The sequence below is a fragment of the Octopus bimaculoides genome, chromosome 2, assembly GCF_046866305.1.
Source record: "Octopus bimaculoides isolate indiv1 chromosome 2, ASM4686630v1, whole genome shotgun sequence".
Classification (NCBI taxonomy): domain Eukaryota; kingdom Metazoa; phylum Mollusca; class Cephalopoda; order Octopoda; family Octopodidae; genus Octopus; species Octopus bimaculoides.
In genome coordinates, this window is record NC_142929.1 from 88,792,911 (window position 1) to 88,810,480 (window position 17,570).

General features: G+C 36.7%; 1 protein-coding gene across 2 annotated transcripts; it reads left to right on the top strand.

Annotated features, from left to right (window-relative positions):
- Positions 1–782: 782 nt before the first annotated feature.
- Positions 783–15,422, top strand: LOC106875850 (prohibitin 1). 2 transcript variants are annotated; one of them, XM_014924146.3, is made up of 6 exons: positions 783–1,135; positions 6,762–6,923; positions 8,423–8,565; positions 10,715–10,831; positions 13,944–14,039; positions 15,114–15,422. In XM_014924146.3, exons 1-6 carry the CDS (start codon positions 1,048–1,050, stop codon positions 15,327–15,329), a joined length of 822 nt encoding a protein of 273 aa, XP_014779632.1. In that variant the 5' UTR covers positions 783–1,047; the 3' UTR covers positions 15,330–15,422. The 2 variants fall into 2 exon arrangements, with proteins under 2 accessions (XP_014779632.1, XP_052834379.1); XM_052978419.2 differs by lacking the exon at positions 6,762–6,923 and having other exon boundaries at positions 840–1,135.
- The last annotated feature ends 2,148 nt before the right edge of the window (positions 15,423–17,570 follow it).

The window sequence follows — 17,570 nt, forward strand, 5'->3', positions numbered from 1 at the left end:
ATGTGTTCAATAACTAGTCATGGGGCCTTTTCTACCTTCGTTTTAGAGAGAAGTCTTTAGGATCTGACGAGACGTTATAAAACTAAGCCCTTTATGGACACGAAACCCTAGATAACCATATAAACATGCTGTATCTATCTATCTATCTATCTATCTACCACTCTATCTATCTACATGTTCCCCCGCTTCTCATTCAAACACTGCAAGGCTTACAGAAGGGCTGGTGAATTGAAATCTCTATGTTGCTTTGAGGGAAAGGTAAAACTTGACAAACTGCTTCTCACTCTGTTGTTGGACTCGCGTGATGTTTGTTCAAAAAAGAGAGATTATGATAAAATTATGTGATAAAATAATGAAAGCAATACTTACTAAGCAAGTGAGCACTATTATACAAAGCTATAATTAAACATAATATATAAAAATTATTAGAACTGGGAATCAAATGTGAAAATATTATCAAGGGTCTAGCAGAAATTTTCACCTAAATTCACAAAAAAAAAAAAAAAGAAAATAAGTTAAGATGTCCATTAAAAATTTAGAATATTTTGTGTATTGTAGAAGTATAACAAATTTAATGCAGATAAATTTTAACAAAATCTTATATGGATCCTGCTTGAGAATATACAGTCTGTTATTCCCCTCCCCCGCCTTTTTTCTTTTTCTATTTCCTTGGTGAGGTAGTTCTGTTCTTTTTTCTCTATAATTTAATCTTTTGTGCGTTTAATGTTTTCTTTTTCTGTTTTAAGAAGAAAAAAAGAAGTTAGCTTGACAAAATTTTCAATGTTATCTAAGTTAATATTATCAAGGGAAGTAACTACCATCAGTTCTTCGAAGAGGGCGCTTTTTCTCCATGCGTGTTTTCTACGAAGCACATGCCTTGATTTCGGGTGTAAAAGACGTTTAAGGAAGTCCTTTATTTTGAGGAGGAAATTTTAAAATTTAGCACTATATTTTCTATTTATCCTTACTTCACAATTCCATTGAAGAACTACCTGAAGTTAAGCATCTTTTACAGGCAGTCTTTCTAGCAACTTGTCTTTCAGAAATATGGCTCAGAAGCTTTTCAATACTATTGGGAAAATAGGACTTGGTCTTGTTGCTGTTGGTGGTATTGTCCAAACTGCTCTTTTTAATGGTAAGATATATATATATATATACATATATATATATATATATATAATGTTTAAATACGTGTGTTGTGCCTTTTCTCGTGTTTTTCTCTTATTAGTTGATCTTCTGTTTCTTCCCCGGTGAATGAAGGTCATTTTCTTACGATATTGATCTACACCCTTTTTTCACTTATATTTATTTTATATAATTTTATTCTGTATGATATTTTTGTTTCTGTATTTCATTGTGATATGTGCTAATCGGTGAACATCGATGGATGTAGCCTTCAACTTAAACCTTGACAATTTTTTCCCCCCACCAAATACCTATCCGAGCTGATGTCAAAAAAGCATAACTAAATTACAAGTATATAGTCCATTTTATGTATTATAGTGCATTGTTGTACCATCCAAAACTTTTTATTCTTGAGTAAATAAAGTTATCACAATTAGGACAGTAAAATAATTGTATTGGACACTTTCACTTGATAGTTCGGCATCTCATTCCAAAGTAATTAACGCCTACTTACACCCCACCTCCAGGGCTGATGAAATAAATACCTGTAATATATTTGGATCCATTGTAGCCCTACCTTACCAGTTTGTTCTGGTGCTTAGTCTAAAAGATATTTTACTGTCTTATAATTTGGAAAGCTAGAGGTGGTGTTTTTCCTAAAATTTCTTTCTCTTTATTTCGAGGTTACAAGAAAGGTTTAGAATATATTTATAAGAGGTGATGGTGGTGGAGAATAGCATTATTATTTTTTTATACGCGGATATGACTCTAGAAGATTTTTGGCTAAGGAAATGAGAGGTTGTGATGGGCATGTTAGTTCCAAGGACACTAGTGATACAAGGGCATTCGCAAAACCGAAACTGGGTCGTAGACTATTTTGTTAAGAACTTTCTTCTGTTCTAACACTTGCATTCTTTTCAGATATCTTGGTTTTTGATTATCACCTTTAATCCTTGTATTGTTATATGACTCCTATATAACACCAGACTTTACGTGTCGAGTAATATTTAGTTCCATCGTTCTAAATTAAAAACCCGATGATGATATATCCTCGTACCCTTTCTGGGTGGAGAAAATAAGAATCATTAGCACCATACGAACATTCAGTTGACTAGTTTGCTTGTATCCCAAGACCTATATCGTAGTCTGTTCATATTTTACTAATTCTCAGGTTAGATCCTAACCCGTTTTCCACGTTAATATTAAGAATGAATTAAAAAATTTATTTATGTAACAGTGTCAATTGAAATAAATGCATTCCAAGGGCAGTTTTATGAATATTTTGTAAACAATGTTGTTTACAGACGTTTTGTTACTGTCTTCGTATTCCTTGTAGAGTAGATTAGTGGGTTCTAGCTCTGCCCCTTCAAGATCGATAAAATTAGTTCTATTGTGTCTTAATAAGTTTCAAACTAACTTTTAACCTACCACCCACCACCACCACTGCTTTGCGGTGGTGGTGGTGGTGGTGGGTGGGGGATTAAAAGCAATTGGCTGAAAATTATAATTGATTGATAGTAGTCCTTGTTTTACCAATTAAGCAGCAGAGTGTACCACACTGGCATCCCAGAGAAGACAGTGTACTCTACTCCCAGAACAGTTATTTTTCCATCAGTATGAGACAAAATGAGTGGCTCAAGCTCCAGAAGAAACAGTGTATTGATGGAGGCAAATGCTAACTTCTTCATCCTGTTGATCTTTGAGTATTCAGGAACCCTGCTGGTATTTAAATGGCAGTATAGGAAAGTTGGTTATACATCATTAGATGTATACCTGACTTTCCTATATAAAATTAAGAAACATAATGGAACGCTGAACTCCAGACTATCAACCTATACAACATTTATTCAGGTGGTAAATATATACATCTTTAGCTCTTGTTGTTACAGCTTCTGTGTGTGTGAGCATAGTTGTTGGGACGTTGTTATGTAGATGTAAGCGAGCTGTCGAGCGTAAGTTCGAAAGATGAAGAGAGACAGCTAGACACGTAAAGAGACTGTCTCCAGAGTTGGAATGTTGGAGACACTGCTTGACACGTCCATGCTCATGGCCGGCCGACCGAGAAAGAGATAGAATTAAGCGGGAAAGCTTGCTTGTTTAATTCCACGCATGCGTGAGACTACGCATGCGCACGGCTTTACTACAGGGCTCCCTTGCCAGTGCGAAAACGCACGATAATATGAAATCTGTTAGAACACCTGAGGCAGGATGGCCACTGAAAACCACCCACAAGATGTAGCACAAAACACACACAAAGAAAAATTAAAGAAATGAAATGTACACTCGTGTGATACATACATGCAATGTACAAAGTGAAGGAATGAAAGAAAAGCATGCAATATGGGCAGTAAATGCCACCTAGTAAAATACAAATGAGACAATGAGAAAACAAATCGTGATGACTATTGTCCAGGAACTGGAATCACGGAATGTGAAAGTCTGAGTGTTTGTTTTTTACTGAAAGGAAAGAAAATGTATGAGTGCACAAGTGTGTGTGTGTGAGAAAAAAAACATAGAACATAGTAAAAGTGTCTGTAGAGACAAAAAATCCAGTTCGTATAAAAGTTACACAAGTTGATTGGTGTGTCCCTGGTGGTGGGGTTGTTGGCGCACGACATTGTGGTAGACAGTACATTGATGTTCTGTTGAAACATGGCGACGTCGGGGGGAATGCTTGTAGTTGGTAGTAGTAATTGTTGTCGTCACGGTGGTAATCTTGGTTGAACGAAGCTGGTGGCGAAAAGGCTGCTTGGTGATGAGTGTTTGAAAAGGTGCGCTTTTACAGACAGTCGACAGACAAATCTCTGTACGACCATTAGCGAAAACCTCGAAGAAATATTTTCTTAACCCAAGATGAAAGAACGACCGTGCGAACTCAAAAGGAGAAATGGTGACAAATGGAAAAACAGAGGACTCCTTTTATTTAAACGTGTCACACGGTCGAACACAGAATATATATCAATGATGATATACAAATAATGTTATACTTCGACAACATAGATTTCGTAAATACCAGTAATGAGACGATAGAAAAGACAACCGTATGAAATGAATAACAAGAGTTATTTAGTGTGGCATAAAAGATGTATGTGTATGTGAGAGTGTGAATGCAACATATAAGAACATAATAAAAAACAGGCCGTCTATATGTATGTGAGATATCACAGCAGTTAGAAGGTCAGTACACGTGAGAGTTTTATACCAAGTTTTTTGAGTACACAATAGGAGATATCGCAGGCTGTAATTCTTGTCTGTTTATCGTGAGTGGAAACAACCACTCTAACAGAGGCGAGAAAAAAACCGCGCTTGTTGATGTTGGTAATACATAGTAAGTCGTGTTGACTATGGTTGGAGATGTTGGTGGCGTAGTAATCGTAGAATCGTGTTGGTCATGACGATGATGCTGGTTAGTAGTTCAGTCTCCATGGCCGCATTTGTTCTTTAGTCGGGTTCACCAGTTATAAGTTGGTAGTCCAGAGTCCATGCTGCATTTGTTTCTTCGTCGGGGTCACCACTTTATAGAAAGTGGGTTATTGCAGCTCAGCGGACTGCGTGTTCGAATCACATCGGGGGTCACCAGTATAGTAGAAAGTGGGTTATTACAGCTCAGCGGGCTGCGTGTTCGAATCATGTCGGGGGTCACCAGTATAGGAAAGTTGGTTATACATCATTAGATGTATACCTGACTTTCCTATATAAAATTAAGAATATAACGGAACGCTGAACTCCGGACTATCAACTTAAACAACATTTATTCAGGTGGTAAATATATACATCTTTAGCTCTTGTTGACAGTTGTTACAGCTTCTGTGTGTGTGAGCATAGTTGTTGGGACGTTGTTATGTAGATGTAAGCGAGCTGTCTAGCGTAAGTCCGAAAGATGGAGAGTGACAGCTAAACACGTCCATGCTCTATTGCTGGCCAGCAAGAAAGAGGCTGTCTCCAGAGTTGGAATGTTGGAGACACTGCTTGACACGTCCATGCTCATGGCCGGCCGGCCGACCGAGAAACAGATAGAATTAAGCGGGAAAGCTTGCTTGTTTAATTCCACGCATGCGTGACACTACGCATGCGCACGGCGTTACTACAACAGGAAAGTCCCATGTAGACCCAAGCAATCCAGACTTTCCACACCATTTACTTGAGCATAAATATTATTGTTTATTCTCAGTGTCACCACTACAAGGCAATTGATACATAGTAAATTGTCGACATATGACCCTTGTATTTTTTTATGCACATCATATCTCAGAACCACATCTAGTGGTAACTTTTTTTTTTTGACATTGCAGTTTGAAAGAGAAATTTGGTTGCTATTTTTACCTTGTCAAATGATCACACAGCAATTGCTTGGTTATTGGGCAGGCAGAATGATCCATTTTCTGGTCAATACTTACTGTTTAATAAAGGTTGTTTTGATCAACCTGAAGATGGCTGCTCTCATGCATGGAGGCTATGGTTACTTTTTATTTTTTACTAAGAACTGCTAATAGTGTATGTATATATTAGCAGAGAGAGGAGGTTGATGTCTTGAGAAAACAGACAGAGACGGATTATAAAATTTTGCAGTTTCAGAGGGAGTTAAGTGCTTAGTACAGCGTTTGTGCAGTAAGACAGTAGAGATAAATGGAATAGAATGAGTGTTAACTCTTTGGAGATAATATGGTTGCTGCCAAACTGAAGATGGCAGAAATATTTTTAGAAGATACAAAAACAACAAAGGTTTTCGAATTCTATATCTAAATATAAACAAGGAAAAATATATCATAAAATGATGGTCCTTGATTGATAATCATTTTATAACTTAAGGGTTAATTATGGATATGGGAATATATGAATACCATGACTTCCATTGCACTTGTGAAGATATTTTTTTATTGTAACCGTAATTGGAGGGAAGCAAATAGTAAAAGAAAAGAGTTTTGAGTAATTTCTTCCTTTTCTTCATGATTCAGTTGAAGGAAAGGCAGCATCCATGATTGGTGGGTGAAAGTTAGCTTCAGACAAGACTGAGTTTAACCCTTTAGCATTTAATCCAGTCGTATCTAGCCCAAATATTCTACATGTTTTATCCAACCTCTATGATATCATTCTAAGAATATACAAACACACTATTGAAAATCTTGAAGCCGTAAAATAATGTATGATTAATTCAAAGCAGTGTGAATAAATAAACATTACATTTGACAAAGAAATTTGAATGCTAAAGAGTTAAATCAAGAACAATGAGTGAAATGTAGGTTGTTCTTTCTCCTTTGGTTATAAAGGTTGATGGTAGCTTCTAGAAAATGTTAAAATATACTTCAAGATGGTAGTTCCATTCATTCTCCAGTTGGCATATTCACATATATAATGTAATGAAAAACTTTTTAGTGTTTTGATTTGAATGTCTTTTTAACTGAAGCTCAACTATATTAAGTCAGTCAGTATATGTGAGCATTTTTAAAAAGCTGATATAATTGAAGAGTACACTGATTAAAGGTCAAGTCATGATTATATGTATATTTGTTAAAATGTATCTTTTTATTTGATCTTTTCTCTTAAGAAAATACAGACGTTTTTCATGAATTTTATTTTTTTATTTCACCCCCCCCCCTTTTTTTTTGTAATAAAATATTGTTAAAATTTGTTTTTAGTTGATGGGGGCCATCAGGCTGTAATATTTGATCGTTTCCGTGGAGTGCAAGATAATGTGATTGGAGAAGGAACTCATTTCCTTATACCATGGGTTCAAAAGCCAATAATTTTTGATTGTCGATCTCGACCCAGAAATGTACCTGTTGTAACTGGTAGTAAAGGTAAAGATTATACTTGTTTCCACTAATCTACAACATCCTCATTAGTTTTTATGTATGTTTCCTATACTAAGAAACAGTCAGATCTGTAGTATTTATATTTTTCTCCATCCTTCTTTGATAATTGTTAAATTCTCTTTGAGACTAAGTTCCTTCAGGTCATATCCAGTACAGCTTTGTGTCTTCCTCCTCTTATTTAATACTTTAATGGCCATCACATCCAAAAGATGGCTGTCTGACTGATTGGCATAAAGTTGTCCACAAATGTGACCTCTGTCTTTTCTTCTCCCACTACTGTGGCCTCTGCTTCTTACTGCTGGCTAGTCTTCTGCCACCTGCATTGAGGCATAGTGAATTCACGTCTATCCTCCTCCTCTTATAACCCATATTGTGTTCTCTCCTTTTTCCATGTCCCACATTTATCACTGCACTTAGTCCTTCCTCCCCAGTATATTGACCCTTTGAATTTCCATCCTTGCCAATGTTTTGTTCTGTAACTGCCAACTTGCGACACAATAGTTACATTTATTGAAGAAACCTAAAATACAGTAGTATTGGACACAGCTGCATTGTAAACTTTGGGAATATTTCTGAGGTTGCTTGGTTTGCTAGAAATAGCAGTCAATTCCTTAAATTACATCCCGTTTTAAAAAAGAAGTGACATTGGATAGTGTGGACTTACATAAACTATCAAAGAAAGAAAACTGGATGCTGATGACTGGAATGGCTTTAATCATAAGTCTGCTTAATTAAAGCTGACCTAGAACAAAACACAACCCTGCACCCTTTCTGTTAACGAACAATTCAACTAAAACTTTCAATCTTTACCAATGCTTCAGTCCAGATAATCTGATCTTTTATTGTTACAGTAAAAACAGCATTTCAAAAGCCAAACCATTTTAAAGTTGGAAAATATTTCTTTTCTGAATGATTGCTGAACTTCATTGGAATTGGAATATGGTGCACATATTTGGGATGGCACAGCTGTTACAGACACAAGCATCGTAAACCTTTATATAAGGCTATTCAATGAATTGGCAAATATTCTTTCATCAAGTAGCATCACTACTAACACTGCAATCCTCATCCAGTTTCTGCTGTTGTTAAAATGGTTTCTGTTCTTGTTAATTAGTAAGTTGTTTTTCACTTGGTGCACCCAACTCTTAGTATCTTCCATTTTCTGTCTTATTTGTGTCAAACTTTTAAATAAATACTTTGTCCTGTTTGTTCTCTCTAGAACTGCAAACTTCTATGAGTCTTTCCTTGTCCACATTTTCCCACCAGGCATCGATATAAAAAGTTGTGGTTCAACAGCAATCTATTTCATTAGCCTGATGGAATCTGCATTGGCTGTTTGCATTGGCCATTTTTATTACATGCTTTTGTTTGTTTGAAGAATGTAGTTTGAATTAAATTCTTACATTTTAGCTCAGCCCACCCACTGAAAAACTCAAAAACTGAAATACATTCTTATTTAATGTCTTTTCTGTTTTTTATCCTAGATCTTCAAAATGTTAACATCACATTGAGAATTCTGTTCAGACCAAATATTACGTCATTACCTAAGATTTACACAAACCTTGGTGTTGACTATGATGAAAGAGTGTTACCATCGATCACAAATGAAGTCTTGAAAGCGATTGTTGTAAGTAACCATAAGCTGCCTTATATAATGCTAATTTCTTAAGTAGAAGGTTAGGATAGCTAGGTATTTTGCTCAGAGCACATTTCAGCTTAAGCTTATGGCAAACGTGGGAACTAAAGGTATAGTGACTTCTTGATTCATTACACCTTTCTTAGAGGGTACATGGCCTAGTGGTTAGGGTATTGTACTCATGATTGTGGGATTATGGTTTCAATTCCTGGACTGGGTGGTGCATTGTGTTCTTGAGCTAAGCTTTTCATCTTACGTTGCTTTGTGATCACTTCAACACCTGATGTGTGGCACACCATGCACTAGTTCAGGCAACATCAATTTGATTGAAAGAGTGAACTGATGTACAATACATACATTTGATCACTATAAGTAAATCATTTGTGCAGGTTGTTCAACAAGAAATTGCAAAACCGTCTGAAAGACTACCATTACACTTCTCTTAAGTATAATAATTTCTCTTAATCAGAGTCCTTTTTGTTTTCTTTTTTTTTTGGTGACAGAAGTTACATAGTTGACTGACATGACTTCAATATGTTACTTACTTACTATTGGGAGTATGAAATACTAAGTCAGCCTGATGTAATTTGATCTCAGAAATGTGACCACCCAATTAAGTCTAATGGGGTTTCTAGCCCACCTTTTTGCTCTCTGCCTTTTCGATCTTTAACTTTCTAATGCATTGTCATGTATACACAAAACATGAGATATTTATAGTAATTGCAATGATTTATATGTCTATTTTTTTTTTAAAAAGTTAGTTAATATGTGATTAAAGTAGTTTTCAATGAGAATTGTAACCAGGTCTTGTAATTAGTCCAATATGATCTTAGCTGCTACACATTCTCAATTTCTCCATAGAATTTAAAATAGGCTTAACAATATTTTTCTTACCTTTTCTGTATTGGTCTTGGAATTGTCAAATACCATTTTAGATTTCCTTAGGCCACTATAAAATACAAACAATATTACTATTAATAAGTACTTTGAGAATCACAGCTTATTGAAGTTAAAGGGTGTTAAATTATAAATGAAAGAGTTAGTAGTTAGTAGAGTATCACTAGCACTTTGTTGTGTTTCTATTAAAAACCCTTAAATCTCAACTGACCAGGCCATCTCACTAATCACCATACAGTTGTAATGTTCATTGAGGTGACAGGTATGGATTCTCTAAAGCTGGTCTGAGTACTATACTTCATGAGTGGATAATTTAAAGGAGGACAAGGCTCTATCAGGCTGACCTGTTCTGGATGCTACATTTTCTAGTGATATCTCAATAACTTAATTGGCTTCCAAACTCTATCACCACCAATATTTATATAAAAAAATGTTTATGGTTTAGAAGATACTGATCAGTTTGTTGAATATGATAAAGTAATTTTAAATGTGGATGAAATGCCTGAAATGATTCTGCTGAAACACACGGATATCTGAACCCTTTGTCAAATAAAATACGGCATAAGAATATATAATAATTAGTATGATTTAAGTGGCCAAGAGTTCAAACCTTACTGTACTAACCAATGTGTTTCTGTTCCTTAGTGTGTACCTCATAATTCTGCTTTTCTTGATTTGCCTGACTCACAAAGTAAGTTCTCCAAATTTACAGTAGTTAAAAGTTGGATGGTAAAATATCCATCGATCCATTTTCTCTGTTCACCATTCCTGAAAGACAGTGGGGTAGTCCTCAGGCAACCCCACCATAGGGTTCAATCAGGTAACCATCATTTCACTCTCTGGTTGGATTCCTGAGTGTGACTGAGACTATGGCTATTATCCAAGTGTTTTGTTCTTGGTCTCCTGTTGAAGAATCTATTTTGCAATTGTTTCCTGCAACATAATTACATGTCCATAGTAATGGAGCTGTAACTTTCTAGAGTGAAGAAACAGTGGCTTGAGCTAGAGATATTCCCTGATCTCTGAGCTATACACTCTGTTGAGTAATGTTACTCCAGAGATCCTTCTGAAGAACCCCACTTCAGTTGCTTGAATTTCATGACTCAAGGTGAGAAGAGCTAAAATAAATATTAACTAGCAAAGATAAATAAATTGTAGCTTTTAGTATTTTATATTGTTTCACCATTTTGTTGTATATATAAAATTCGTCTGAACTTTTCCCATAAAATTTTCCCTGCAACAGGCTCAGTTTGATGCAAGTGAACTGATCACTAATCGAGAAGTGGTGTCCATGAGAGTATCTGAAGAACTTATAGACCGTGCCAGTGCTTTTGGGTTACTCCTTGATGATATATCTTTGGTCAGTATCTTTTTGTTCTCCCTTTTTTAATATGGAAATTTATGGCTTGACTGTTTTACCTCTTAAAAATCAAATTAGCTGCATAAAAAGTGCTAGGTCCTTACTTTAGTGGAGAAAAAATTTATAAGTTTAGGAAGATGCCATGTACTCAATATGTTTCATTATCAATTGGTAATAAGAATGAAAGCCTGTGGTTGGAAGTAGAGTTGCCCTCGTGTGTGTCTTACTATGATGTAGTTTCATCTGGGATATCACTCAGTAGAAAATCCTTGAGTTTGAATGTGCTGATTTCTATTCTATTTTGATCTCTTAATTTTCACTGGAGCATATTACCAGAAATTGGTGCCAGATCATCTATAATCTTCCAGATATAAATTATTGCATAACTTTTCCTTCTTTGTTCCAGGGAATTGCTTTAGAGCTTTCAACTCTCTCAATAGTTCAGTGATTTCAAAGAAGCAATCCTCTTGTAAGATTGTTAAAAGGCTTCCAGTTCAGCAGTGAACTTGATACCAAGAGAGAAACATGGTGGGAAAAATAATCCAAGCAATAATCCAGATTGTCTGCCACAGAAACATATCTTTCCCATGCCAAATCAGACTGGAGCCTGGCTCAGCTCCTCAGCTTGCTAGCCCTGGTCAAACTGTCCAACCCATGCCAATATGGACAACAGACATTAAATGATGATGATGATTCTTTTACTGGTTTCCGTCATTGGACTTTGGCCCTGCTATCAAAGCTTTTAGTTGATCGTATTAACCCCAGTATTTATTGCACTCTGCTATTTGATCTAATCAAACTTTATTATAAAACACACCTGCTTTACATGAGTAAACATAAAGACTGATGTAGAGAATTCTAGTCAGTGGAGTTGTTAAATTGAAACTGAAAGAAACCCATCATGTGTCTGTATGGGTGTGTTTATTTCTCCTACTCTTGACATCATACTATAGGTGTAAATAAGTATTACCATGTTCTTCATTCCCAATCCTCTGTGAAAACATGTCCATCTGTTGGGGAGTATTACCTTGCTTGGAAATAGGTGAGGGTTGGTGACCGGAAGGGTTTCCATCTATAGAAAGTTCGCCTTAATGCATTGTCTGGTCCATGTAAGCAAGGAAAAGTGGTTGTTAGAATGATGATGTGGGTGTTTGTATCTAACAGGTAAATAAAATGGTTTCCTCTGCACATTTTCTGTCTACCAGTGTCATTCAAAACATGTTGGTTGACCTGAGACTACTATAGATAATACTTGCCCAGGATGCTGTATTGTGGGATTGAACATGGAAATATATGGTGTGGTTACAAAGCAAACCTCTCAACCATACAGTTAAGCTTGCTTCTCCTCTCCCTTATCAAGCCTTTAATAGGGTCCCTTGATCCCTTATCAAGCCTTTGATAGGGTCCCCCAATCCCTTATCTGGTGGTCAATGCAGAAACTAGGGATAGATGAGTGGTTGGTGAGAGATGTACAAGCCGTGTACGGGGATGCTGTCAGTAAGGTGATGGTTGGTAACGAATATAATGAAGAAATCCAGGTAGAAGTGGGGGTTCACCAAGGATCAGTCCTCAGCCCCCTCTTATTCATCATAGTCCTCCAGGAAATAACAGAAGAATTGAAGACAGGCTGCTCCTGGCAAGTCCTCTGTGCTGATGACCTTGCTTTAATAGCTGAGTCACTACCAGAACTAGAGGAGTTTCAGGTGTGGAAGCAAGGTCTAGAATTGAAGAGCCTTAGAATCAACCTAGCAAAAACCAAAAGTCTTAGTAAGAAGGCAGACAAATCCCAAATCCCTTCAGGTAGGTGGCCCTGCTCAATCTGTAGAAAAGATGTAAGTGGAAACTCCACAAGATGTACTAGGTGTAAGCTATAGACACATAAGAGGTGCAGCAATATCAAAGGAAGGGTGACTGGGAAGATAGTTTTTGTGTGTGGCAGATGCACAGGTGCAATAAACACTGAAGATGTATAGAAAACAGATTCCATTACATGCCAGGGGAAAAAACTAGAAGTAGTTTATAGCTTCTGTTACCTAGGTGGCCAAGTCAGTAGCAAGAGTGGATGCTCTGAGAGTGTAGCTGGAGAATAAGAATAGCATGGGCAAAGTTCAGAGAGCTCCTACCTCTGCTGGTAACAAAGGGTGTCTCACTCGGAGTGAAAGGTAGACTGTATAATGTATGTGTGTGAACAGCCATGCTACATGGCAGTGAAACATAGGCTGTGACTGCTGAGAACATATGTAGGCTGGAAAAAAATGAAGCTAGTATGCTCTGCTGGACATGTAATGTCAGTGTGCATACATGTCAAAGTGTAAGCACCCTGAGAAAAAAGCTGGACATAAGAAGCAGCAGATGTGGTGTGCAAGAGAGACAACTGCGTTGGTATGGCCACGTGTTGCATATGGATGAGAACAGCTGTGAAGAAGTGTCACCTTAACAGTGAAGGGAACCTGTGGAAGAGGTAGACCCAGAAAGACCTGAGATGGTGAAGCATGACCTTTGAATGTTGGGCCTCACAGAGGCAATGACAAGTGACCAAGACCTTTGGAGATATGCTGTGCTTGAGAAGACCCAGTAAACCAAGTGAGATCATAGCCGTGGCCAATGCCAGTGTTGCATAACTGACCCGTTTGAAAGTACCCTTCAATCATTGGGCAATATGCTGTGCTTGTGAAGACCTGTTGAACCAAATGAAATCGTAATCATGGCTGATGCCAGTGCCACCTGACTGGCTCCCATGCCGGTGGCATGTAAAAAGCATCATTTGAACGTGGCCGATGCCAGTACTGCCTGACTGGCACATAAAAATCACCATTCAAGTGTGGTCGATGCTAGTGCCACTTAACTGGCTCCCATGCTGGTGGCATGTAAAAAGTACCCACTATACTCTTGGAGTGGTTGGCGTTAGGACGGGTATCCAGCTATAGAAACCATGCCAAATCAGATGCGTGGTGCAGCCTCCTGACTTGCCAGTCTTCAGTCAAACAGTCCAACCCATGCCAACATGGAAAGTGGACTTTAAACGATGATGAGGATATATATGTGTGTGTGTGTGTGTGCATGTGTATGTATATATAAAATAGTATTTTAAATATTTTGCTTCTATTTATAGACCCATTTAACTTTTGGAAAAGAGTTTACTGAAGCTGTAGAATTGAAGCAAGTTGCACAACAGGAAGCTGAAAAAGCTAGATATCTAGTCGAGAAGGTATGGAACTGTATCATAATTTTTACATTGTTTATTTAAACTTCTATAAACTGTATGTCAGTGTCAATATATGAAGTAACTGTGGAGCTGTCTAAAAGCTCACTTTAATATTTGCCTTAAAAAAAAAATCTAAATACTACAAAAGATACATGGGCCTGTTAGACACCATTCCAATTTTTAACTGCATATTCAGGAAAAAGTTTTTATTGCATTAAAGCATGTAATATAGTCTAAATTTGTATATAGGACTGGTGTGTGTGAGAGGACTTTTTGTTTTTTTAAATGCATCTTATGATTCACCAACTACAGTACAGTTTTTCAATCACTAAAACAATAAAACTAATTTCAGTACATTTCTTTCTACAAGTATCTTAACCTGACGTTTTTGTTGAAATATTTTGCTTGCTAGCTTCACCATTATCCAGTGTTTTAAATCCAGGTTTTGTCCCCATTAACGGGGTAGGCTGGATCTACCTCAATGCCATAGAAACCGAGGTAGGTAGGTGCAGCCCACTCCAACCTTTGGGCTGGCTGGCTGGTGCCCATTCTCCTTTGCTATTATTGTGTAATCCTAGTAGTATGTTACATGTTGCATAAAATCTTTATTTCAACTTATGTGTATATGATAAATCCTCTGGACCGTTTCTCTATATTCACTTAGATTTTCTATAGATGGATGTCTTTCTTGTTACCATTCCTCATTTGTGTTTGAGTATAGTAATATTTTCCTCATATTGCATGGAAGACTGGGAATGAAAGACACTACCTGAATGACAGCAGCACTCACTCATAACTACTGAGTGATGTCAAGACAATGAAACTCAAACACATATGCTCACTCATTTATGATGGGATCCTTTCAGTTTCTGTTTGCCAAATCTGTCTACTAAATCCACAAGAATGTTGTTGACTGTCTTTGAAGTTCTGTCTACCAAATCCAAGGCCATAGTAGAAGATATTGCCCAAGGTGCCAACAAATTAGATATTAAATAGATTGATGATAATATTATAAAAACATAAAAAGCATAAATTGGTGTATTTATTTTGTTAAATGTTTAATTTTTTTTTATTTAGGCTGAACAAATCCGACAGGCTGCTGTTACTAATGCAGAAGGAGACACAAAAGCTGCAGAGTTATTATCTAAAGCATTCTCTGAAGCCGGTGATGCTTTAATTGAACTTCGCAAACTGGAAGCAGCAGAAGATATTGCCAACCAGCTTTCTCGGTCTCGGAATGTCATTTACTTGCCCCAAGGACAAAATACTTTGTTAAATTTACCTTCAATGTGAAACTAAAAGCAGATAATAACAATCTTGTAGGATGTGAAGATGAATAGCTTAAGTCATTTTGGATTATGAGAAATAAAATTCTTGATTCATTTACTTTTGTTTGTTTGAAGTTATTGTTTTGGGTATAATGATGTTTTGTAATGAAACAGCCCCATATTCCAATGGCCATTTTCATACATGGTATTTAATGTCACACTATCTGAACTCACCACCATCCCCAGGTCAGACCTAATGAAGCAGACTTATCAAAAGCTTTCCAGCAATCACCTCTGTTTTTTCAGACATAGTGTATTTCCTTTTTTTAAATCTGTAGGCTATGTAGATTATTAACACTGATATGTGATATTGTCTTAACTGTAATGAAAAGCTGCAAAAATAGTCTGGGGAAAACCTTTGTATATCTCTACCTAACCTCAATGTATACTCATGAATTTTTAAATGCTCTTTTTTTCACAGCAGTGTGCTGTACTTCATTGCAAGACCTATTTTCAGTTAAACTGAGAGTTAAGTACACTGCTGGAAACAGGAGCTGAGCATCTGGCCAGGTTTTGAATTATCAGCTGTTACACTTTCATTGATTAGGTAACCTCATATGTCTTTTTTGAATGTGTCTGTTTTCTTTTCATTGTGTAATAATCTAAGCACAACATCATTTTTAATACAAATGACTTCTTACATTAAAAAGGTGGTTTTTGTCTGCAATACTGCCGATTTTCACAATAACTAGAACACGAAGACGCTATAAACATTTGAATAAACAAACCCATTTCTTAGTATTTTCTGCTCAAACATTGCAGGACTGAGCTTTTGTCTTAAAAGGACGTTAAGAGTTAAAGGTGTTCCAAGGACTGGATGGTGCTGGTAGTTAAACTTGGTTAATGAATAAATTCTACAATCCCACAATGTGAATGGTCCTGATGACAGTCTTCCTTACTGTTTCCATCACAAGGCATTGGTTAACCTACATCTATGGTAGAAGACATTTACCCATTGGACCAGCCTTGGAAGCTCATTTCTGAAGTAAACTTTTGAAGCCCTCAGTGGTTGTTTACTCTGTGAAAGATGTATTTCTTGTGTGTTTTGTTATGAAGCAAACAATACTGGATCTAGATGTTCTTGTGCTGGTGGGATGTATTTGAGAATCATCACCCCCTGCACTAAGAGGAGCTGAACACTGCAACCTCTATGTACTCTTTCTTACAGCAGTGTGCTGTACTTCATTGTGAGACCTGTTTACAATTAAGCTGAGAGTTGGGTACAATACTGGAAATAGCATGTGAGCATCTGGCCAGATTTTGACACATCAGCTGTAACACTTTCATTGATTAGATAACCTCAATGAATTTAGATGTTAGTAGAAAATAAAATTTGTCATTGACCACTCCAAACTCTGCATTTAAAGCCTGATCTCTTACATTACAAACAATTGGTTGACTGTATTTATCATGTTTTTGTGAGGTCAATGTATTAGACTAATAATGATATTGTCACAAGTTTACATTTTTCTTCTGGCGTTGTGCTGTACACTCCTAGCACTCTGTAAAGCAGTTGGCATTAGAAAAGGTATCTACCCGAAGAGACCATACCAAAATAAACAACAGAGCTTGGTGCAGTTCCTATCAAACCGTCCTACCCACACCAATTTGGATACGAACGTTAAATGCAGCTGCTGATGATAATGATTGCGCATAATATTACTTGTCTTCAGGACAGCAATTTCCACTTCCATCTCACAGTCAAGTAATTTGTTTTGGAAAGAGAAACATCATCTCTCTTTCTCCAAACAAAAAAACTGAGTGATAATTATATTTAAGGATGTGGGTGTACTAATCCTAACCTGAAGAGTATTTCTTTCGCTACAAAAATCGAGGCTATTTAAGTCATAGTTTAGAGTGGCAAAAAGGGCAGAATACCGTAGTAAATTTTTTGTTGTGCTTAATTATGGCCCTCTATATTTTCATTTTAAACCCGTCTGAGGTCACAATTTTGTTTTCAATCCCTTTGTCTCGCTAGAGAAAAAAAAATCCATCTATTTCTCTCAAATAATAAGAAATTTTATATGACACTTTTCTGAAGGAAGGAAAATAATTGTAGCAGATGAATTTTCTGTTCGGGTAATGATTTTTAACTCTCTCGTTCGTTAACCAGAAATCGAAACTGAAAAATCGGCCATATGAACCTTCAGGATTCCATAAAATCGATTTTGCGCAGAGTAATTTCCCTTGGGATTGTTGCGATGTG